Source organism: Bos grunniens, chromosome 10, assembly GCF_055505025.1.
Source record: "Bos grunniens cultivar Pamir isolate PY7600 chromosome 10, Bosgru_T2T1.0, whole genome shotgun sequence".
NCBI lineage: Eukaryota > Metazoa > Chordata > Mammalia > Artiodactyla > Bovidae > Bos > Bos grunniens.
This window is the reverse complement of record NC_141174.1, coordinates 65,401,059-65,424,695: the sequence shown is the minus strand read 5'-3', so window position 1 is coordinate 65,424,695 and position 23,637 is coordinate 65,401,059. Positions and strand designations below refer to the sequence as shown.

Here is a 23,637-nt window from a genome sequence, read left to right as displayed (position 1 = left end):
GCAGTCAGGGCTTACATGGTTCAGGGGAGGCCTCAAGCTTTGCGGCAGTTCTAATAGAAGAAGTTGGACTTTATATTTTGTAGTGCCTATATGTAAGGGATGGAATGCATGGATTGTCAGGGAATCTTGGTGCAAGGTGAGCGAAAAGTTGTCATTGGTCAGTCACAGTTCTTGTATTTACCCAAAGGAGTTGAGAAATACATCCACACAAAAACCTGTGCTCGAAATGTTTATAGCACCTTTATTCATAGTTGCCAAAATTTGCAAGCAGCCAAAGTGTCCTTCAATAGGTGAATGTGTGAACTGTGGCACCTCCCAATGATGGGATAGTCAGCCTTAAAAAGAAATGAGAGGGCTTCCCTCGTGGCTCAGTGGTAAAGAATCCCCCTCCAGTGCAGGAGACACAGGTTCAGTCCCTGATCTGGGAAGATCCCACGTGCCATGAAGCAACTAAGCTTGTGTGCCACAATTACTGAGCCTGTGCTCTACAGCCCAGGAGCCACAACTACTGAGCCCAAGTGCCCCAGCTGCTGAAGCCTGAACATCCCCTGTGCTCCACAACAAGAGAAACCAATGCAATAAGAAGCCCATGCATTGCAACTACAGAGCCGCCCCTGCTCACTGCAGCTAGAGAAAAATCCACACAGCAATGAAGATCTAGCACAGCCATAAATAAATAAATAAATAAATAAAATTTTTTAAAAATAAAAAAGAAATGAGTTATCAAGTCATGAAAAGACATGAAAGAACCTTAAATGCATATTACTAAGTAAAATAACCTCAGATACGCAGATGGCACCACCCTAATGGCAAAAAGTGAAGAGGAACTAAAGAGCCTCTTGATGAAGGTGAAAGAGGAGAGTGAAGAAGCTGGCCTAAAACTCAGCTTTCAAAAAACTAAGATCATGGCATCTGTTCCATCACTTTATGACAAATAGATGGGGAAGAAATGGAAACAGTGACAGATTTATTTTCTTGGTCTCCAGAATCACTGCTGATGGTGACTGCAGCCATGAAATTAAAATGTACTTGCTCCTTGGAAGAAAAGCTATGACAAACCTAGACAGGATGTTAAAAAGCAGAGACATCACTTTGCTGACAAAGGTGTGTATAATCAAAGCTGTGGTTTTCCCAGTAGTCATATATGTATGTGAGAGTTGAACTGTAAAGAAAGCTGAGCACTGAAGAATTGATGCATTCGAACTGTGGTGCTGGAGAATACTCTTCAGAGTCCCCTGGACAGCCAGGAGATCAAACCAGTCAATCTGAAAGGAAATCAACCCTGAATATTTATTGGAAGGACTGATGCTGAAGCTGAAGCTTCAATACTTTGACCACTGATGCAAAGAGCTGACTCATTGGAAAAGACCTGATGCCGGGAAAGATTGAAGGCAGGAGGAGAAGGGTGTGAAAGAGGTTGAGATGGTTAGATGGCATCACTAATTCAGTGAATATGAATTTGAGCAAACTCTGGGAGATGGTGAAGGACAAGGAAGCCAGGTGTGCTGCAGTCCATGGTGTCGCAGAGTCAGACATGACTGAGCAACTGAACAACAACAAAATGAAAGAAGCCAATCTGAAAAGGCTGTATATTATATGATTGCAACTATATGACACTCTGGAAAACTGTGGAGACAATGAAAAGATCAGTAGTTTCCAGGAGTTCATGGGAGGGAAGGAGGGATGAATAGGTAAAGTACAGGGGATTTTTTTTAGGGCAGTGAAATTATTCTTTATGATACTGTGCTGCTGCTGCTAAGTCACTTCAGTCGTGTCTGATTCTGTGCAACCCCATAGATGGCAGCCCACCAGGCTCCCCTGTCCCTGGGATTCTCCAGGCAAGAACACTGGAGTGGGTTGTCATGTCCTTCTCCAGTGCATGAAAGTGAAAAGTGAAAGTGAAGTCGCTCAGTTGTGTCCAACTCTTAGGGACTCCATGGACTGCAGCCTACCAGGCTCCTCCATCCATGGGATTTTCCAGGCAAGAGTACTAGAGTGGGGTGCCATTGCCTTCTCCATATGATACTGTTCAGTTCAGTTCCCTTCAGTCGCTCAGTCGTGTCCGACTCTTTGCGACCCCATGAATCGCAGCACGCCGGGCCTCCCTGTCCATCACCACCTCCCAGAGTTCACTCAGACTCACATCCATTGAGTCGGTGATGCCATCCAACCATCTCATCCTCTGTCGTCCCCTTTTCCTCCTGCCCGCAATCCCTCCCAGCATCAGAATCTTTTCCAAATGAGTCAACTCTTCACATGAGGTGGCCAAAGTACTGGAGTTTCAGCTTTAGCATCATTCCTTCCAAAGAACATCCAGGGCTGATCTCCTTCAGAATGGACTGGTTGGATCTCCTTGCAGACCAAGGGACTCTCAAGAGTCTTCTCCAACACCACAGTTCAAAAGCATCAGTTCTTCGTTGCTCAGCTTTCTTCACAGTCCAACTCTCACATCCATACATGACCGCCGGAAAAACCAAAGCCTTGACTAGACACTGTAGTGGTGGTTATATATCGTTATGTATTTATAAAAATTCATAGAACTGTACAAAACAAAAAGTGAACCCTAATGTGAACTTTGGACTTTATTTAATAGTACTACATCAGCATTGGCTCATCAGTTACAACAAATGTATGATAGTAATGCAAGATGTTAATAATATGGGAGACTGAGGAGCAAGAGGAAAGAGGGCTGAAGGGGTGCATGAGACCTTTGTAATTTCCACTCAACTTTTCTCTTAACCTAAAACTACTCAAAAAATTGCCTTTAAACTTAGAAAAAGGTGAATAGATTAGGGAGAAAAATATTTGCAATGCATATGGCAGATTACGGACTGCTGTTTATAATATACTAAGAAGTCTTTCATATTGACAAAAAAGAAAAACAATCCAGTAGAAAAGTGGGCAAAGGATATGAATAGACTCTTCTTGGGGAGAGCAAATTTAAATGCTCCCGCCAAAGAATGATGACTTCAAACTCACTGTTATTATAGTAACATTAAGATATGAATTTGTATTGTTCAAATGAAGAGCAGTTAAAAAGATTTCCTGGTGGGAATATGAAGAAAAGCATTCTTTTATTAATTTTGTCAATAGAAATGTAAGTTATTATAATCTTTTGGGAAAATAGCCTTAATATTTATGAAAATAAGAAATATTTTAATCTTTGACCCAGCAGCCCCATTCCTGAAACAGTCTATAAAAAACATCAGTATATAAACATGTATGTTCAAAGATATTTATTGAACCATTATGAGTAGGGATAAAATAATAAAAACAAGTGATTGCCCATTTATAGGAGAGTGATTGACTCAATTTTGGCACATTTACACCATGGAATATATTGCAAATTGTGTTGAGTGAGAAAAACAGTGTATAATGACATCCCATTTTTTAAAAAGAAGTAACAAAAACCCATAAATGTGTAAGTGCGTGTGCATTCATGATTATGACCATGGGAAGTATGAACAATTATGCCAGTTGCTCGCATGTTACCCACAGGTGGGGGGGTCTATGTATGAGAGAGGAAAAGAGGAAGGGGAAAGACAGGTGGAAAATAAAAGGAAATAAAACACAGCCCGGTTATTTTACATTGTGTTTGTGTAACTGTGGCTGTGCATGTGCATGAAAAAAAGTTATATCTATGGGAAATAACCTATATGTTCATGCTACGTTATGTGATAAAAAGGAAGCTGCAGGTTGACATATATTATTTGTGTCTATTTCAAAGAAAACAAAAAATGAAGAACTGTATATCCTAAGATATGTTGATAAAGGTATGGAAGGACATACCTGTTGCTTATATCCTTTCTTTCCTCAGTACTTGAAAGGGACTTATTGGGTACTTAAAATGAGTAGGGTTAGGGGTGGAAGTTTACTTTTTTCTTCATGTATTATATTTTTTCTCTTGGTACAAAAAGTTGGTGTACTTTGTAATTTGAAAGACAGCAAAGGAAAAAAATATGTCTCTCTTTAAGGCTTCCAATTCTTGTCATTTAATAATGGCAATGTGGGTGAAATTTGGGAATGAAATAATTCTCTTCATGTGCCAATTAAAAGGTTAATGGGACAAAAAGGCTGCAAAAGTGATTAGCAAATGACAGAAGTATTCAGATTTGATTGTTTTTGGCCAAAGGTTAAAACAAAATTTTACTGAGAATTCTATTTAATAGAAATACTGAAAGGGAGATTTGGTAAAGTTTCTCCCAATGTGAAGCAAAACAACAGGAAATAAGGAAACCTTGAAGAACACTTTTTTTTTTTTTTCATTTTATTTTATTTTTAAACTTTACATAATTGTATTAGTTTTGCCAAATATCAAAATGAATCCGCCACAGGTATACATGTGTTCCCCACCCTGAACCCTCCTCCCTCCTCCATCCCATCCCTCTGGGTCGTCCCAGTGCACTAGCCCCAAGCATCCAGTATTGTGCATCGAACCTGGACTGGCATCTCATTTCATACATGATATTTTACATGTTTCAATGCCATTCTCCCAAATCTTCCCACCCTCTCCCTCTCCCATAGAGTCCATAAGACTGTTCTATACATCAGTGTCTCTTTTGCTGTCTCGTACACCGGGTTATTGTTACCATCTTTCTAAATTCCATATATATGCAAGGATAATAGCTTAGTGTTCAACAGATAAAATTTGTGTTTCCTGATAATTCTGGTGACAGTTATTTTGCTAGTGGCAGAATATCACAGTGGTTAAAGGCAACAGCTTTATTTAGAGGTACTTACTACCCATGGAACTTCAATTTTCTCATGTGATAGAGAATTTTGATAATAGTAACTATCGTCATAGATGTATTGTGAGGATTAAATGGATTAATAATTTAAGGTGCTAAGAAGAAGAGAGCCTAACACAATAATTGTTTCGTGTTACTAGGTGTACAAATCTAAAGCTCTGGTTTTGAATAAAACACTTTTTTCATAAAACTGAAGTATGGTTGATTTTAATGTTGTGTTAATTACTGCTGTATAGCAAAGTGATTCAGTTATACATATATATATATGTATATATATATATACATATATATATATATAATATTCTTTCCATTGTGGTTTATTATAGGATACTGCATATAGTTCTCTGTGCTATATAGTAGGACCTTATTGTTTATCCATTCTATATATAAAAGCTTACATCTGCTAACTTTATGCATCTATTAAGTTGCAAAGCCTGTCTTCTTAACCATTAAATCTTACGTGTAGCTGTTTGGAGGAAAGCAAATCATTGTAAGTCCTTTCCCCAACTGCAGGCCCCATTAAGTTATATGTTTTATGTGAATGCTCTCTCTTCAAATAATAGGCCCTGACGTTACTTTTCTAACCCGCAAGCTTGGAGAGAGGATGTATCAGTATATCCACAAAGAGTATCAGCTGTACCTCACCGTCTGTGTGATGAGAAGTAGAAGTACAACTCTGGGTTATTTGAGGCTTTCCTAAGTAACAGCATTAGTGAAAACATGTGTTTGAATAGTTTCCAGAGTTGTCTAGAATTATTTTCCAGTTTAAAGATGCCTGCTAACAGAATTAGTTTTTCGATTCTTTTAACTAATTTTTTTTCTCCTCCTTGAAATGACCCTCTTCTCACTCATCAACAGTTTCTATTATCTGTATTTGGAATCATTATTTATTTCATCATTTTGAACCCTTTTTCATCCTAAATTGAAGTCACAGGTTTTTTTTTTGTTAGGAGTCACCTTGGGACTCAGAGAACATAGTATATAATAAAGAACTATAGAACTACCAAAAACAAGCAAACAACAACAACAAAAATCTAACAGTGAAAATTTTCTTTAGGAAAATACAGAGCAACCTTTAGTTTTGGACCTTAAATAGTCATCCTTAAATCAGAGACATAAATCCAGAGACTTAGTTGATTCTAACCGGTTTTAGGAAGGGTATGTCTGATAAATGTTGCTGTTATCAGGGAATTCCATTCCTTGAGATTTATCTTGTGGGTCTTTTTTGAAAATAAAGTTTATTTGTTAGAGCAATTTTAAGTTTACAGAAAAATTGAGCACAGAAATTCCATATACCTCCTTCCTCCCACCAGGTGGCACTAGTGGTAAAGCACCTGCCTGCCAATGCAGGAAACACACGAGAGACAGGTTCAATCCCTGCATCAGGAAGATCCCCTGGAGGCCACATGGCAACCCACTCCAGTATTCCTGCCAGGAGAATTCCCTGGACAGAGGAGTCTGGCGGGCTACAGTCCATGGGATCACAAAGACTCGGACACGAGTAATTGACTAACACTTTCACTTTTCATACATAATTATAGTATCACATACAGAGGCGTTTCACTGCCTTAAAAATCTTCTGCATCGCACCTATCATCTGTCCCTTCCCGGACTCCTGGCAACCACTGATTTTTTCTTTAATTGTCTCTATAGTTTTACCTTTTCCAGCATGTCATGTAGTTGGACTCATACAGTGTGTAGCCTTTTCAGATTGGCTTCTTTCACTTAGTAAGGTGCATTTAAGGTTCCTTCATGTTTCTTCATGCCTTAATAGTTCATTTGTTTTTAGCACTGAATAATATCCCATGTTCTGGACGTACCATAGTTTAGACATTCACCTGTTGAAGGACATCTTGGTTACTTCCACGTTTTGACAGTTTTGAAGAAAGCATCTATAAATATCTGTGTGCAGGTTTTTGTGTGTATATAAGTTTTCAGCCTCTTTGGGTAAATACCAAGGAGTGTGATTGCCTCACTGTATGGTAAGAGTAATATGTTTAGTCTTGTTTAAGAAAAAAAAAACTGGCATAATGTCTTCCAAAGTGGCTGTACCATTCTGCATTCCCATCATCAATGAATGAAGGTTCCCATTGCTTCATCTCCTTGTAAGCATTTGGTGGTGTCAGTGTGTTAGATTTTGGCCATTTGTATAGGTGTGTGGGGTGCCCCCTTGTTTTTCATTTGCAATGCTAATGATATGATACTGAACATGAAAAATTCTGGTTCCTGGATTCAGTCGCCCCTATGAAATAGGTTTCATATTTGAGCTTGAGCTTCAGGTATTGTGAGTCCCAAATCAGCAGCATCCAGTGGTCTGTCCCCAATCTAGTGAATGCTTAAAAAGACTGGAAGTTCTATGTCACATGAAATTAATCTATCTATCAAATGTGTTCTTGTACTTATATTCCAGAAAAAAAAGTTACTTTGCCCATCTCTCCTCTTGAACTGGATCTTCTAGATTATTAGATTCTAATCCTCTATATTAGATTGCCCTTTGGTAATTTATTTTAGCTTTCGAACTGTTTTTGGTATTCATATTGAGCTGTTCCCATATGCTTTATTATAATAACCATGGTGAGAGTGAACCACGATGTCATCTGGTTCTGTTGTGCTCTGTTTAAGAATTTATGATGAGCTAAGCCTCACTGTTTGTAAAGAATGGAATCTTAACAGTTTCTCCCAATTCCACGTTTGGAGCCTACCAGTTTTGCTTGTTCACACCTTTTACTGTTGAGTGGAAATGGCATCTTCAAAAATGTTTTTCATAAAACCTCCAGGTGATTATTTGAATTTGGATAAAGACATGGGCAAAGTAACATTCTCCTGTCTTCTTTCACAATCCACTGAGCTCATTCTGCCTGCTGTGTGAGCGGTGAGAAATAAATAACACTAGATGTGGCCTTGCTCTGTCTGCACCTCTGTTCCCACTTTCTGCTGAAGCACTGGAAAGAAAGGTTGAGTTTTGTTTCCAACTAGTAAATGGATGGCTGCCAACTCAAGTGTTCTAATTCAGAGAAATGATTCCTCCTTCAGTCCCTAGGAATTTAACCCAGACAGATGTCAGGAGGCACAGAGAATTCTGCCCAATTTTCAGCTTTGCAAATATAGAACCGAATGAATAGAGAGTACAGAGCTGGGAGGGAGATTGGGAAAGGCGATGGAATGGTATAACATCTAGATCTTTCACCTCTACTTGGGTTATTATGGCCCTATGCCTGAATATTAGAAGCACTAAAAAACAAAATGCAAATAGTTCACTGATCAAGAAGCATGTCTGCAGCTGCTGAAACAGAATAGTGTAGTGTAATCTCAGCTCAGCAACCCCTATCTTCATCCTCATGGTCCCTAGTTACATGTTACATGTATTATCTCACTTAATCTTCACAACAAACCTGTGATATAGACACAAAATATCCAATTTACCAGGAAAAAAAAAAGTTTAAAGTTTAAGTAAATTGTTCAAGATCACACAGCTATTAACCATAAGAACCAGGTTCCTATTTGGAACTGTATCAGGAGATTCATAGAATTTAAGGGAAAGTAGAAAATGGGCTGCAAACCAAGAGGCCTTAAGTCGCAGGGAGGCCAGGTAAAGCCATATCACGGAATAGTCTAGTTTGAGTTCTGAGCTTGTTACTTGTACACTTCAGGTGCAGTATTGTTGGACTCACGATGCCAACAAGGAGACTTGACTAACTCTTTCTTTGCTTTTGTGTCATTCTTTGAAATTTCAAGTTTTGCGAGCCTCATTTCACATGTTCACATTCTATCCTCCAGGAGATGGAGAGAATTATCTGGCCTATTTGACTTCTGTTGGGAGGGTTGGGCCCTGCTTCCCATGAAAACTGAAACAGTTTCCTCCCAGATCAGAAGAGTATTTGGATGCTGAGCAGCAGCAGTGCAAAGAGTAAATGCCCATCATACCAGCTGTGTATGCAGATGTCATGTGGCATTCTGCTGAGGACTGGTTCAACTGAAAGTTATGGCTTCCCCATAAGCAAGGCTATTTTGTCCTGAGCCTGGGGTCTGCCTGGCAGTCCAATAGGACTTTCAGGCACTACATAAAGTATAGGGGTTTTCCTGGGAGGGCCTCTAGTTGTTTCTGATTCACTAAAACTACAGAAATGAGTGAGAGCAGAAGCAGTCAGCTGTTAGGATCAGTCTGAAGAGGCAGAATGTAGAAAAGGGTCCCACAGGGAAAACCCTCCCTAATTTCTGGGCTTAACTGACCCTCATTGTAGTGTCTTGAGACCCTGAATTTGTGTGATATGTTCCTGGGCAAAATTTCATTGTACTTTTACCTGATTAACCATATTAAAGTTTTTTTTTTTTTGTAATGGGAAGGAAAAAGAATTCATGTACATGGTTTTCCTTCACTAATTTGCTTGCATGTCTTTGCCCTTCTCCTGGACTCTTTTCCCCTAAAGATTAGGAACCATATCAATTTTGCATCTTAAATATCTAGCCTTGTGCCCAGCATACAATAAGCACTTTAAAAAATAATTGACTTACTGAACAAATGAATTTTCCTTAGCAGTCTTTTTTTTTTGAAACTGAATTGATTCTCATAGAACAGTGGGGAATTTATAGTCATGGATGTTGAAACATTTTATAATATAAAAGGCTGCTTTGGAAGGTAGGAGCAGAGTGACATGAACTCTGTTTTTATTGTTACAGGTGTTCCAGGACTTGGGGACTGAAGTACTGTCTGGAGCTGCCAAAGGCTACAACATATGCCTTTTCGCCTATGGGCAGACAGGCTCTGGGAAGACATACACCATGCTGGGCACCCCAGTGAGTGTTGGGATGTGATGTCTTCTTAAAGCCACATCAAACCTGAATGTTGCATTGTCCTTGCCACTGAGAGAGGATGTGAGTTTCATAGTCAGTCGGCTTCAGTCAGATTTAAAGGGTTCTGTTTTCTGTTAAGAATACATTTCTTAGCACCATAATTGACAGGTAAACTTCGAATAACTAGCTCCTTTTTATTACACCCTGAAGAACCTTAGAATTTTCCAACTCTCTTTGATGAAACAGACCTTGTCAGTCCTTCTGAATTTCTCATATTTCTCTTACCATTTCAAGTTCATCACTTGTAGCTTTTCAACGCCTCTAGTGTAGACAAGTCCCAGACTGCTTTAAGTGCTGGCTAAGGCCATGTGGATGTGGGGCTGTGTGTGTGTTAAATCTGATTGTTAGAAAGAAGTGGGAGAACCAACCACTGGGATGGGAGCTTTCAAAAGTGTGTAGGACTTATGAGAGCCTTCTTTTATCATGGAAAATTAGGGGGGTAGAGTTCCTTCAGAATACTTATTTGTTTTAGGCTTAGAAGACCCCTGGTGAGATGAATTGGTGGGGCAGGTGATAAATAACACCATATAAGGACATTTTTCTAGGATATTATTCCTCCTTAAAGATTGTCCCTGCTGCCATGGGCCCAGATCATTGCTTAATTAATCTTCAGTGGGATGTCTTGAGACCTTAAAGGTTCATGTTTGGTGTGATTTCATATATTTTAAAAGAAGAAAAGACTCAGTAATCCAGGGATATAAAGCCATTAACCTGAATACAAGTTAGCACTGAATCCAATATGAAGAAATAAGTCACTTCTCTCTAAATGTGTGTTTTGAACATGCATGTACTCTGGTTCTCCTGTGTGTGGGGGGATAGGAGATAGGGTTCTGGGAGGCACCACTGTGGTAAAGTGCGCTTATCCAAGAAGGATGTCACCTCCTTGGCATGAAAGCAGGTACCTGGGTTTGTTAGCTTTTCCTCTCTTCCTTCTTATGGTGGTGGTATGCCCCTCATCTGATACTTTCCACATGTTTGTTTCTGAGATCACTGGCAAATAGCGTCTTCCACATACCATTGGGGGTACTGCCTGAAGTGAAGAGGCAAGAGCGAGAACACTATCCTTGCTGAGCTTGGGTCCTGGGTGTTGGGGGAGAGCATTAGCGTGAGTGGACAGTAATGCTTTCTTCTCTTCTACAGGCCTCTGTTGGGCTGACACCGCGGATATGTGAGGTATAGACTCTCTTTTGACTGGATCCTCTCAAAGTAGGTCTGTCTTCCTTGTACATCCCCTTCAGTGAAACTACAACCCTCTGGTTTATGCAGGGTCTCTTCATCAGGGAAGAAAATTGTGCCCCACTGCCTGCCTCCTGCAGTATAAAAGTAAGGTAAGAACCTGTTGGGCTCTGCAGCCTAAAGTGTTTCTATGTCTACTCCAGAGCTGTCCTCTCTGCTTCCAGAGTTACCCAGAGGAATGGGGAAAAGTCACAGCAGAAATATCTTACAGCGCTTGTCACATGAATGTGCGGATGTGTTGTAGGAAACTTGGTTTCTACCCTCAGGCTTAACAAGTTAGTGTCTCCTGTGGACCAGCTTCCGTTGGCTGGCTGGTTTCCCTTCCTTCATTTTCTGTTCAGTTTCATACTAGCTTCTGGAACTTCTCTTCCAGCCCCTTCCTGGATTGTTCTCCAGGTTAGTAGTTCCCAAACTCTTGTGTGGTGGATGTGGGTGCATGCATAGTTAGATCTGACTCTGTGACCCCATGGACCATAGCCTATCAGGCTCCTCTGCCTATGGAATTGTCCAGGCAAGAAATCTGGAAACTCTAGTAACCCAGACTAGTGCTGGCTACCTCCAGTGTGATGTTACCAATTGCCGTTAATTTTCTGTATTCTTTTTTTTTCTTTTTGGTATTTAATGTCCTTGTTTAAAAACATGAGACATAATTCACATACCATAAAATTCACACCTTTAAAGTATATAGTTCAGTGATTTTTTTTTTTTTTTTTTAGTATTTACGAGACTGTTCAACCATCGTCACTATCTAATTCCATAACATTTTCATTGCTGTAGAAAGAATAAATGTCCTTTTTAAAAATTAAATGGTTGGGAACATTATTTTTACATTTTTAAATTTGTAAAGTAAAAATTTGCAGTATATATTAAGTGTTTTATTGTCCATGAAATCTGGGGACCACTATTCTAAGAGCTATCTGGGGGTTCCTATGTCTGAATTTGAAATGATTAAGAAGGGAAAATTTATAAGGAGTGTGTGCAGAGAGCAGCTTTGAGCTGGAGCCTTTTTTCTGATTGCTGGCTCCACAGGCAAGTATCCATGGTCCAGTGAGGAAGACCTTTCTGTGAGAAGTGTGCTTTCTTATTTAACAAAATATTTACTGATTTTAATTAAGAATTGTAGCTGTTCTATTATTTTAAAAAGTATGAAATGCCAGTAGATACCAATAAAACAGAGCATGTCTTAAACAGAATCCCAGTGTATAAGATAGGTAAAATGAGAGTTGTGCAACTTAAATTAGAAGTGGGAAGCAGAACCCTTCTCAGTTAGCTTCCCTTATTGCTCAGCAGTGGTCCTTGAGATGCCTTCCATGAATAATAGAGCTCAAAGATCAAATTTGAAAACCATTTCAAGAAACATGCTTGTAAGACTGTACGCAACAGGGAACTGATAAAGGCACAGGCTGATGGCAGCCTAAACCCATCCTCAAATAGCCTCTTGAAAGCTGAACTTGAATCAGCACTCACAGTGTAAACCTGAAACTGGAGTAGTGCCAGCCAGTGCTAAAAACCCTGTGTACACATGTAGAAAGAGGCTCAAGGGGGAAGTCTGGAGTGACCAGTGTCTCAAGAGTATCAGAGATACTCTGAACAAGAACTAGAACAAGAACTAGGACCTTCTGATTCTGGGCTTAGTGTTTTTCCCACATCTTTTCAAAATCTAATTTTATGCCTTTTTCTCTGTGTTTCTAGCTTCCTGGAAATCTATAATGAACGAGTGCGGGATCTGCTAAAGCAGTCTGATCAAAAAAAGACCTATAATCTGCGGGTCAGGGAGCACCCGGAGATGGGGCCCTATGTGCAAGGTGAGCCACTATGGTCCTGGAAGTCAGAGACCAAACCAAAACCTGGGAAGCTCTTCTGATGGTCACTGATTCATTCAACAAACTTGTAATGAATGCTTATTGTGTGCCAGCTACTGGTATGAGAAGCCCAGTAGGTACCAATAAATAGAAAAGACAGGCAAGCTGACACTGTTGTGGGGCATAATGTTAGTCAACAAGCACTAATCACAGTTGTGATAAAGGCTAATAAAAAAATAGATACAGTGATGAAAAAGAGCATCTTTGTGGAGTGGTCAGGAAAAGCTTCCTTGAGGAGGGTGGTAACATTTTAAGCTGGACCCGGAGGGGCACAGGAGCCAGTCATGTGAAGAATAGCATGGCAAGGGGAAGAGTATTTCAGGTGAAGGGAGCGGCATGGGCCAGAGCCCTGCATGAAGGGGTTGCTTGGTGACTTCAAGGAGCTGGTGTGTCTAGAGCATGGTGAGCGAGAGGTAAGTGGCATGGAATAGCATTGGGTCTGTGGTGCCAGGTCCAATGGGCTTGGGACGGATTCCCACGTCAGCCAGGGTCTGTTTTGGGGGTACCTTCCTGTTCCAGAGATGGTGAGAGTCAGGGTCGTGGGGAGACACCAGACATGGAGCAGGGTCTATGCTGCTTTCTCATCAGACATTGGTATTTGATGTTTGCTTCCATTCGTCTTCTTCCATTAGACTAGGCCTTGCTGTTGGGTGCTTTTGTCGGGGAAGCTTTCACTCTCTCGGGCCGCTCATAATAAATAACATGAATTTTATGTTCCTCTTTTCTCCACAATATGCTATTAATATCCCCACAGGCAGAGGGACAGGAAAGACCAAGAGCTGGTCTCTTCTCTGATTAGAGCATGGCCAATGGATGACTCAGTAGGTGTGCCAGTCAAAAATTCTGCTGCTTGAGTCTTTCCCCAAATGTTTCATCCTAATTGGTAGCTGGAAACAATGGTTAAAAAAATACCACTTACTTTGCCGGGAACCAGTTGGAGTTTCCACTGTAAAAATCTGTGTATACACATTTCTGTGTAAAGCAGTACTTGGAAGGCAGGCCATGAGTGGTGGTAGTAGTGCCACAGTTTCTCATCTTTTTGTTTATTTTTATCTTAACATGTTTTTATATGTAAATGTGGGGGTAGATAGTAACTAGAGGAGACCTCAGATGTAGTTCTAATGTCTTCACTGCACAGAAGATGATATGAAGTCTGGAAGAAGTTAAGGGACGTTCCCAAAGTTCCACAGCTACTTGGGGCAGGGTTGGAACTAGGAACCTTGTCTAGGACTGGAAGAGAAGAATGGGACAGAATCCTGTACATGGATCATAGGAAACCTACGAACATAGGTTCCTGATTGGCGTAGTACCTGAAACCCTGAGAATTCATGCAAGGTGGTACAACTTGGATTATACACCCAAGGTCGGTGACAGGATCTAAGACTTAAATCTAATGGCTGTTTGGATGAAGTGAACGCCGTTCTTTGTTCATGGAGTGAACCCTTGTGGGGAGGGAGGAGGCTTGGTGCTTGGTAGGAAATATTTCTAAACAAGCAAAAAGTCTCTTAGGTCCTTTGGATTACATGTTTCTTAAAGGCGGTATGAACTTTTTCGATCATTACAAATATAGGGGACATTTCTCTTATTTCTTAGTGAAGGAGCCATGAGCTCAAATAGTATAGAACCAGCCGTGGAAAACAAGACCCTGAATAGTCACACTGAACAATGTTATTTCCATTACTACCCTCTGATGGCATTATAGCAAAGTTTTTTACTGGGGTCCAGCCCCGGTTGGATCCAGGGATTTCCTCAGGATGACGGCATTGGCGATTAAGGGATAGCAAAGGCTGAGAGATTTTTTAGATGCTCAATAATAATTGGTTTACACAGGAAATCAATAAAATTTGTGACACCAAACTTTCTCTGACCACGGAGGCCGCAGGCGCCCTCTCGAATAGTGGAAGGTGCCCCACCTTAGGCACCTTCTCGAGTGGGTCTTAGAAGCCCAGGCAAATAAGTGGTCGCAGAGGACCCCTGTGCTCCAAATTATTTTGGCATGAAGAAAGAACAGAAGAGACAAGGAGGAAAAGGAAACAAGAAAGAACGACACGTGGAGACCAAGCTTTGGTGAGCAAGGCCCGTAGCTTTATTTTCAACAGGGACTTTTATACCCTAAGTTGCACATAGAGGATAATAGCGGGTGTGAAATCATGCAAAGTCAGCAGTCTTTGATCCTTATTGAGACCAGGCTTTCTTTTCTGTAAATTTATCGTATACAAATGGTTTAGGTGATTTACATCATCTTTTGGCCAGAAGGCCTGTTAACATTTTATGACTCTGACAAAGGTTTGTCAACCATAAGACTTATTTTCTCTAAGAGTAATTATTTTAAAGTTTGGCGCCATCCTCCGAAGGTGTTAAAGTTGCATTCCTATAGGGCAAAGGTGCAATGGGTTTACAACAAAGGAAAGAATTTATTACCTTAAGGGTCTAAAGTTGTTAACACCAAGGCCACAACTTATTTTTTCTACATACCAACTATATTAATTAATACACTTCCAAGGATACAATACAGGGGATGTGGAAACTTGGCAGCAAGCATTGGCTCAACAATGAAATCTTCTACTAGTTCTGTTCTGACAATTTCTAACTCTCTGAGAGGCTCTATACTATTTGAATATCTTAAGCTTCCCATGCCTCTCGAGGCTGGGAGACTGTAAACAATCGTATGCATAGCTGTAGGAGTCTGGGTAAGCCTGTCAGGCAAATTAGAGAGCCATCTGAGGGGTTTGTGAACTAAAACACTCTTGTCACACCCAGAAACTTTATTAACTGGAGCTGTAAGTTAACTCTTTTTCAGAGAGAGAGATGGTGGTTGGGGGACAGCCCCCCGTAAAGTCAGAGGTGTAGATGAGAGCACAAAGCAGTAAAGCGGGCAGACTCTGGTTTTGGGGTAGACGCTCAGGCAGGCCCAGAGGGGCACCCCTCGAGTTCTGGCTCGCTTTGCCCACCAGAACTCTCCCACATAACCTTGTTATGGGTGGGGACTCCCGTGCTGGCTCCTGGCAGTTTTTATTTTTTTTAAATGTTTGCTTGCTTTCTTCATTTATTTTCATTGTCTGCCTGTCTGTCTGTATTTCGCTATCTTTGGGCTCATACATTCTGTGAACATGATTCCAATGCCGAAAGTGGTTTCTGCTTTGAAACCAATCTATAGGAATTTATTAAGTACCTGCTAGATGTCTATTCTATTCAGGGTGCCATGGGAAACATGAAAATACAAGAAGTTATAATTTTAATGTAAAGAATTTGTAGTTCTAGTTCAGAACCATAAGCTGGAACTTGATAGCTGCCTAAATCCAGGGAAAGATAAGGAGTAGCCTCTTATTTTTCATTAAAAAGTTCATTAATTAGATGACAGGTTAAGTTGAAATCTGAAATGTACAGAGCCCTGTCCAAAGCATACATAAGAGCCCAGTGGTTACTGGGTCTAAAGGGATAATAAGTGAGGCAAAGACAGTATTATATTTTTGCTTTGGCCTTTATCTTAATATACAGGGATGGGTACAAAGCAGGAGGTTGTTGGAAATGAGTAGTTGGGACTCTGAAAAAAATTGTTTGTGTTTTCTTTGTATTCAGTCTGCACATAACAGGAGTATTATTGTTTTTTTAATTCTTACACCTTTTTATTCCTTGTCTTTCTACACCAACTAGAACCCTATTAAAATGGTAACAATATTTAGTTTTGTCCCCAGGGAAAAACTTCAACATTTTACTATGATGTTGCAATAGCATGCATGTGCCCTCAGTCGTTTCTAACTCTTTGCAACCCCATGGACTGTAGCCACCAGGCTCCTCTGTCCATGGGATTTCCCAGACAAGAATATTGTAGCGGTTTGCCATTTCCTTCTCCAGAGGATCTTCCTGACCCAGGGATTGAACCTGCGTTCTCTTGCATCTCCTGCATTGGCAGGCAGATTCTTTACCACTGTGCCACTTGGGAAGGCCATTTTCAATACCATGTGTTGTTAATAGATACTCGTATCATACACTTCTCAGACTGTCTAGGGGGAAGGACCAGTTTTTGTTTTGTTTTTTTAAAATTCCTATCCATGGCAAACCAATACTTTGATAAAATGAAGATGAATTACTAGAAAAAAGTAAAAGACATATTAATTGTAAGCCCAGTTCTTCTTTATTCGATTTAAAAGATATATAGTCTGTCATATTGTTGTAAAGGTTTCTAACGCTTTCAATTTCTGTACCTATCTCATCACACATCAATAACAGTTTGAGAACTGACTCCAGTCTGTGCAGCCACTTTCAGAAGCATTACCTTAGCAGGTTAAGGAAATTCTCTCTTTATCTTAGTTTTCTAAAAGTTTTTATTTTTTTAATCTTGAAGAAAACTTTTGAAAAAGTTGCTAGTATAAAGAACTTTTTTACTTGAACCATATGAGAGTAAATTGCCAACCTAATGACCCATATACCCTGATTATTTTAGGGTATTTTTATTTCAAACAAGAAGTACTCCTGTGTAGTTACAACATGAAATCCACATCAGGAAATTAACTTTTATTCATTACTACCATCTGATCCTTAACACCCATTTAAGTTTCACAAATTGTCCCATTGATTGTTGCTTTGAGTCCAGAGTTGCCTTTGGTTAGTGTCTCTCTCTAGTGTTCTCCAGCTGGAAAGGCTCCTTGGTCTCACTTGACTTCATGAACTTGACAGCATTAAGTGGTGCATAATTTTGATATGTCTATATTCATTATTTTTAATTTTCTTAGCTAAGGTCATACCTGCCAGGCCTCTTTACTCTGAAATTGCTATTTTCCTTTTGTAGTCAACAAGTGTTTATTGGTTGTGGAACTGTAAAATCGTGTGTGTCTTATCCTCATCTAACTTTCAGTTTATTTATTAACTTATTTATGTTGGCATAGACTCATGTTTCCTATTAAATGTTACTATTATTTTTTATTTTGATGCTCCGATTATCCCGGATTTAGCCAATGGAATCCCCTTCAAGTGTGTTCATATGACTTTTTGACATATCACCATCATTCTTTGAGCACTTCCTTGCTTTCTGACAGGAGGTGTTCCAGGCTCATCTACTTTCCCTGCCTCAATCTTTGAACCAGCCATTTCTCCTAGGATCCCTGGTTCTTTTTTTTTTTTTTTTTGAAGTATAGCTGACTTGCAATATTGTGTTAATTTCTGCTATACAGATAGGCATTACTTCCAACATTTTTCTAACATTGCTTTTACCCCACTCTCTCCTTGTGGAATTCCAATTACAGGTTTATTAGACGTATTCCTTATATATTTTTTGATTCTTACCCTTTCTTCTATATTTTGTATCTTTTGGCTCTCTAGGCTTTATTTTGGTTATATGATTTTGACATATGTTTCACCTGTATCTAACCTGCTGTTAAACTTACACATTGATTTCTTATTTTCACTTATAGTACTTTTCACTTCCCAAATCTACATTTGATCTTTTTGTTATAGTTTCCAGTTTTCTCTTTTATAATCTTGTTTTTAGTCCCTTGAAAATAGTAAGCAGAGTTACTTTAAAGTTGCTATAACTCCAGGATCTGGATCTGTTTTAGGTCTCTTTAGATAGTCTGTGTAATTTTTGCTAATTTTCACTTATGTTGTCAGATCTACTTGTGTGCTGGTGTGTTACGGTTTTGTGCCAGACAATATTTGCTAAATTGCTTGTGGAAATAATTGAGAGGCAGAACAATAATATCTCCTGGCGGAGAAGACTCGTGTTTACCTGTGCCAGGTTCCTGCACAAACACGCTAGGAATCCAGAATCAACTCAGTCCAGGTGAAGGACTAAGAATGTTCAAAGTTGAGCTGAGGTCCCTTCAGAAAATGTTTACTTCTAATTCAAACTTATTCCTGTGTTTTAGCCCTTTAAGTTTCCAACTCAGAGAGGTGGGGTGCCACAGGGCCCACATGGGCCCTGGACTGTGTAGTCTGTGTCTCTCTGTATCTGTGAGGTTGTCAGGAGAACTGCTGTCAGCCACTTCTCAAGATATGGGAAATGCTCTCAGAGGGATAATGTCTGCAGATGCTGGCCTGATGTTTTTGGGCTTCCATCCTTCCCCAATATATGGCCTGAAAAAATTTCACTATCTGGTCATCCCTCTGTGCCCTCACATTGATGTCTTTTATATTCTGTCCAACTGTTTCTAACAGTCTTTGGCAGAAGTGTTGGTTTATATTATCTAATTTGCCATTACTGAAAATGGAGGGTCTCTATCTTTGGTTAAATTTTTAAAGTTCTTTTTCTTATAGAGAATTTTGAACATTTTGAACAAAAATAGACTAGTGTAATGAACCCCATGTTCACAAAACCCATAACCCAATGCTGCTGCTGCTGCTGCTAAGTCGCTTCAGTCGTGTCCGACTCTGTGTGACCCCATAGATGGCAGCCCACCAGGCTCTCCCGTCCCTGGGATTCTCCAGGCAACAACACTGGAGTGGGTTGCCATTTCCTTCTCCAATGCATGAAAGTGAAAAGTGAAAGTGAAGTTGCTCAGTCGTGTCCCACTCTTCACGACCGCATGGACTGCAGCCTTCCAGGCTCCTCCATCCATGGGATTTTCCAGGCAAGAGTGCTGGAGTGGGGTGCCATTGCCTTCTTGGCAAATTCTGCCTTATCTACATTCCTGTCCACATTCTATATTATTTTGAGGCAAGTTCCAGATACCAATTCATGTATAAATATTTTAATATGTAGCCCTAAAAGATAAGGAATGTTTTTTTTTTTTTAAAAATGGCATTCACAAAATTATCACATCTAAATAATAATAATAATTCCTTAAGATAAAAAATCCAGTCAGTGTTCAAGTTAATTATGTTAATTTTTAGTGTAATTATATTCAGCTATGAGCCCATGAAGATACTTTGGTTCCTGAATCTCTAATAAAGAGATTCTCTAGCACAGTTGTGAAGGCCTTTTTTGACTTGGTGGGTAACCAGCCATAGAGATTTACTTTTGTGCCCTTAAGCGCCTCCTTACCTTTTATCTAAAGCTACCCATTCTCCAGTGGCTAAATTCAAGTCTCGCTTCCTCCATGGAGCTTGCCCTGACTTTTCCTCTGATTTCCTCAGCATTTATTATCTTACTACTCCTGTGGCACTTGGCCACATTATCTTGTATGATTTCTCATGACTGTAAACTGTGGGAGGATAAGGACACGTGTACTGTGTTTTGTATGTCAAATTGAGTCCACCATTTTGTGGGGCATTTAGGCCCTATCTACTTCAGAAATTTGATGAGGGCCAAATGAAGTAATTCATGAGAACTTTTCTTATAACTTAAATATAGTACAATTCTAAGGATTTTTTTTAAACTTTTAATTTCATCTTGGGGTATAGCTGATAACCCACAATGTTGTGACAGTTTCAGGTGAACAGCGAAGAGACTCAGCCATACATATACATGTATCCTTTCTCCCCCAAACTCCCCTCCCATCCACATAACGCTGAGCAGAGTTCCATGTGCTATACAGTAGGTCCATGTTGATTATCCATTTTAAGTATGGCTATGAGTACATGTCCCTCCCAAACTCCCTAACTTTCCTTTCCCTCATCCTTCCCTCTGGCAACCATAGGTTCGTTCCCAAAGTCCATGAGTCTGTTTGTAAGGAATTATTATTATTATTTTTGTTGTTAGCATAACCACTATATGAATTCTAGACTATAATCTCTGGGAGCGTAGAGACTGATGTTTCCAGAGAGACTGTCACAGTGCCTGACAGTAGGCTCCCAGTAAATATTTGTTCATTTAATCCATTATCTGAATGAATTAAGTTGTTCCTCAATTTTTGTCTGCCAGCTAATATGAAATAGGATAATAAATTTAATTACCTACAAGAAAAGGTTAAACTTTGCCAAAAAATTTTATTTAATCTCTTTTTTCCTCCTCACAAATCTGATAGGTTTATCTCAACACGTAGTTACCAACTATAAGCAAGTAATTCAACTCTTGGAGGAGGGAATAGCAAACAGGTAACAGGTTTGTTTGTCCCTGTCATTCTTTCAGTCTCATTCTCCTTTCCTGTGTTCTCACTGCCTTTTTGCAGTATAGATTCTCTCTGCAGCTCCCCACATTCACAATCAGGAGGCCTTTGTCAGAACAAAAATGTACCCAGGGTAGGGGGACATGGCTGAGATTTAATGCTCTTCTCACTGGTGGTGAAGCTGGAGTTTGTCCTGGATATAGTAATACTAGGTAGTAAGCCCAGAAAATTACCCTATGTTTTGTCTTATAATACACAATTTCTGCTGTTTTCATCAAAGAAATGATTCTTGCCTGCATTGTCCTTTCCTTGATAGAGATACTATAGTACAATATAGTTTAAAATTTTTCAGAAAACCATTTTTTGTTCCAGAAAAGTTTTGCATACTGTAATTGTTATTGAGTCACTAAGTCGTGTCCAGCTTTTTTGCAGCCCCATCTCTCCTCTGTCCATGGGACTTCCCAGGCAAGAATACTGGAGTGGGTTGCCATTTCCTTCTCCAGAGGATCTTCCCGACCCATGTCTCTTGTATGTCCTGCATTGGCAGGTGGATTCTTTACCACTGCGCCATCTGGGAAGCATGTAAAGTTTACTCAAAAAGACTGTTTAGAATCAGCTATGAAATACTAGGTGCTGTAGACTCTCCTAAAAGCTATTGTAAATTATGATAATACTCTATATTTTTAGTTACTGTGGAATACCCACAATGTTATTAATATATGCCCCCCAAATAGCCTTTTTCACCTGAAAAAAAAAAAAAAAACTGAGGAATTTGGAGTCTTCTATGTCCCCTGTTAATAACATGTCTGAGTTAATTGAACATAAAGGAAAAGATTTAAATTTAAACTTCTGTTCCTTGGTTTTCATAGAACTATCCTGGAAGCACTTACTTCCTGTCTTCAGGGTACCCTGAGTTCCTTAATTGTTAAGTGTCAGGCTTCACCTTGTCCTTTTTATCCTTCAGTTGACCAGCCTCTAGATTTTAACTCTTCAATTCTGTAACTTCTCTGAGAACAGAAGTCAATGAGTTGGTCTTAAACTGAAGCCATATTGACTGACTTAGATTTAGATAAAGAGAGGACTCTTCAGACTTTAAAGGTCACCATTGAAATGAATCTCTCAGGGAGACTGTGCATTCTTCACCTGGCTTAAGCATGATGTTCATGTAATTCAAGATCTCAGTTTTAAAGCCCTTCCTGGCACCATGAGATTAATATTCTTAATAATGACTTACTTTCGCTGTCTTTGAGCCTTCTTCTCCAACAAGTTCTCCATATCTACTTGTCTAATTTAAATAGGTTTGTTTTAGGGAATTCTTCCAGGTTGATGATTCTCTAGTATCACACCTTTCCATTCTGATTTTTAACTTCTATTGCTTAAAAAAAGTTCTAATTGTGGTTTATTATGAAGTTATACTCACTGTTGTTCTCAGATATCAGTACCTGGAACACTGCTTCTGCTCTCTTGGGACCATTCTCCTAACTTTAAAAGACTAAATACTGGTGTTTCGTGATCCTCACTTGTGAACCTCAGCACTAACATTTTTTCTTGTGTTCCCCATGGATCCTTAAGGATCCACCATGCATAAGCAATCTTGTCCTAATTTTCTTCCCTTGTGTACACAGAATCACAGCAGCAACCCATGTTCATGAAGCCAGCAGCAGATCCCACGCCATCTTCACTATCTACTATACACAGGTTGGTTACCACTTAAATGTTTGCTCAGATTTCTTCCTTTAATTGTTCCTTTTGACTAATTTTCCATCTTCCTGTTTCTTTTTTTCTGCCCATCCCTTTATAGGTCCTCTGATATGACCTAATATTATAAGTAGGACCTACACATAATCTACTAAGCTGCTCACCCAGAATGGCTAGAGGCATTTCATAAAGACTAATCAAGTATCTTTGACTAACATTTTGCTTTTAACATTTCAAAGCACTTTCATATCCATATGATCAGTCTGGGCATTTAAAATAAAGCAAGATTGAAATGAAAATACACATTAAAATTAAAAAGTAGAAGATTCACTTTTATTATGATGGAGTGAGGAGGTTAACAAATCCTATCCTCCCAAAGCAACAGTAAACCTAGACAAAACTGTCAAAATAAGTATTTCAGAATAGATCAAAGCCATATAAACTGAGAAGCATGTATTCAAGAGAGCTACTGAATTTCTGGCAAGAGTACAAATGTATGGCATGTTCCCTTGGGCTGCTCCCATCCCCACCCACACCCCAATCTTTGTCAGTGAGGAAGTTCAATCAGAGAAGGGCAGATGGTGGAAGCCAGCAGCTCGGTTGCTGCCACTGCTCGAGGGGTTCACTTGATTGGGAGCATTGTCAGTTAAAGTGGGTGATCTTGGTGGCAAGCTAACAAGGAGATCAGTGGCTCCATTAACCTGAGATTGTAGATCTGCTTCAGGCAAGAAGTGAACTGGAAAATTATCTGGGGGTTTAACTGGGAATTCTGGGAGATGATATGGCCATAGGGAGCTTGATAAGATTTTCACATATCCTGGGTTGAATGGAAGCTGTACACATAGGCATCAGAGACTATGTGCCCATATAGCCCTGACTGACAGAATCTGCACGCATGTGCAGAAAAGACACAAGAGGGCCCTGTTGGCTACTGAATGCTGGAGTAAACTTAAAGTGGCCAGAATTTTTAGTGAATTTCCCAGCTTACACATAGATCCATCAGCAGAGAGTAAAAGTCTATTGGCTCAAGGTGTTTAATTGCAATTTCTGACCAATCTTTGGCTCAACATTAAGGTATGCAGACACTGGTGGCCCCCTAGAAGCCAGGCCTAAAATTAAAAACAACTAAAGGAAAAAAGCTGAATTTGGCTGCATGTTGTAGAGGAGTCAGATTTTAGAGCTTTAGTACAGGCAGGTTACCAGACAGACAAAGCAACAATCACTATCACCTTCAAGAGGAAAAAGATCAGAATCCAGGGT

At 39.7% G+C, this 23,637-nt stretch overlaps 1 protein-coding gene across 12 annotated transcripts in view; it reads left to right on the top strand.

The window, feature by feature from the left end:
- The window catches only part of STARD9 (StAR related lipid transfer domain containing 9), a 120,682-nt gene that overhangs the window by 42,224 nt on the left and 54,821 nt on the right, over positions 1–23,637 (top strand). For all 12 annotated transcript variants that reach the window (XR_015134866.1, XR_015134865.1, XR_015134867.1 and 9 more), the window contains 6 exons: positions 9,426–9,542; positions 10,740–10,772; positions 10,866–10,927; positions 12,528–12,640; positions 20,599–20,668; positions 22,305–22,377. Coding sequence is in view for 9 of the 12 variants with exons in the window: in XM_086321664.1 (XP_086177790.1) it covers positions 9,426–9,542; positions 10,740–10,772; positions 10,866–10,927; positions 12,528–12,640; positions 20,599–20,668; positions 22,305–22,377 (468 nt within the window). In the remaining 3 variants the exon portion in view is untranslated. The remainder of the gene's footprint in view (positions 1–9,425; positions 9,543–10,739; positions 10,773–10,865; positions 10,928–12,527; positions 12,641–20,598; positions 20,669–22,304; positions 22,378–23,637) is intronic.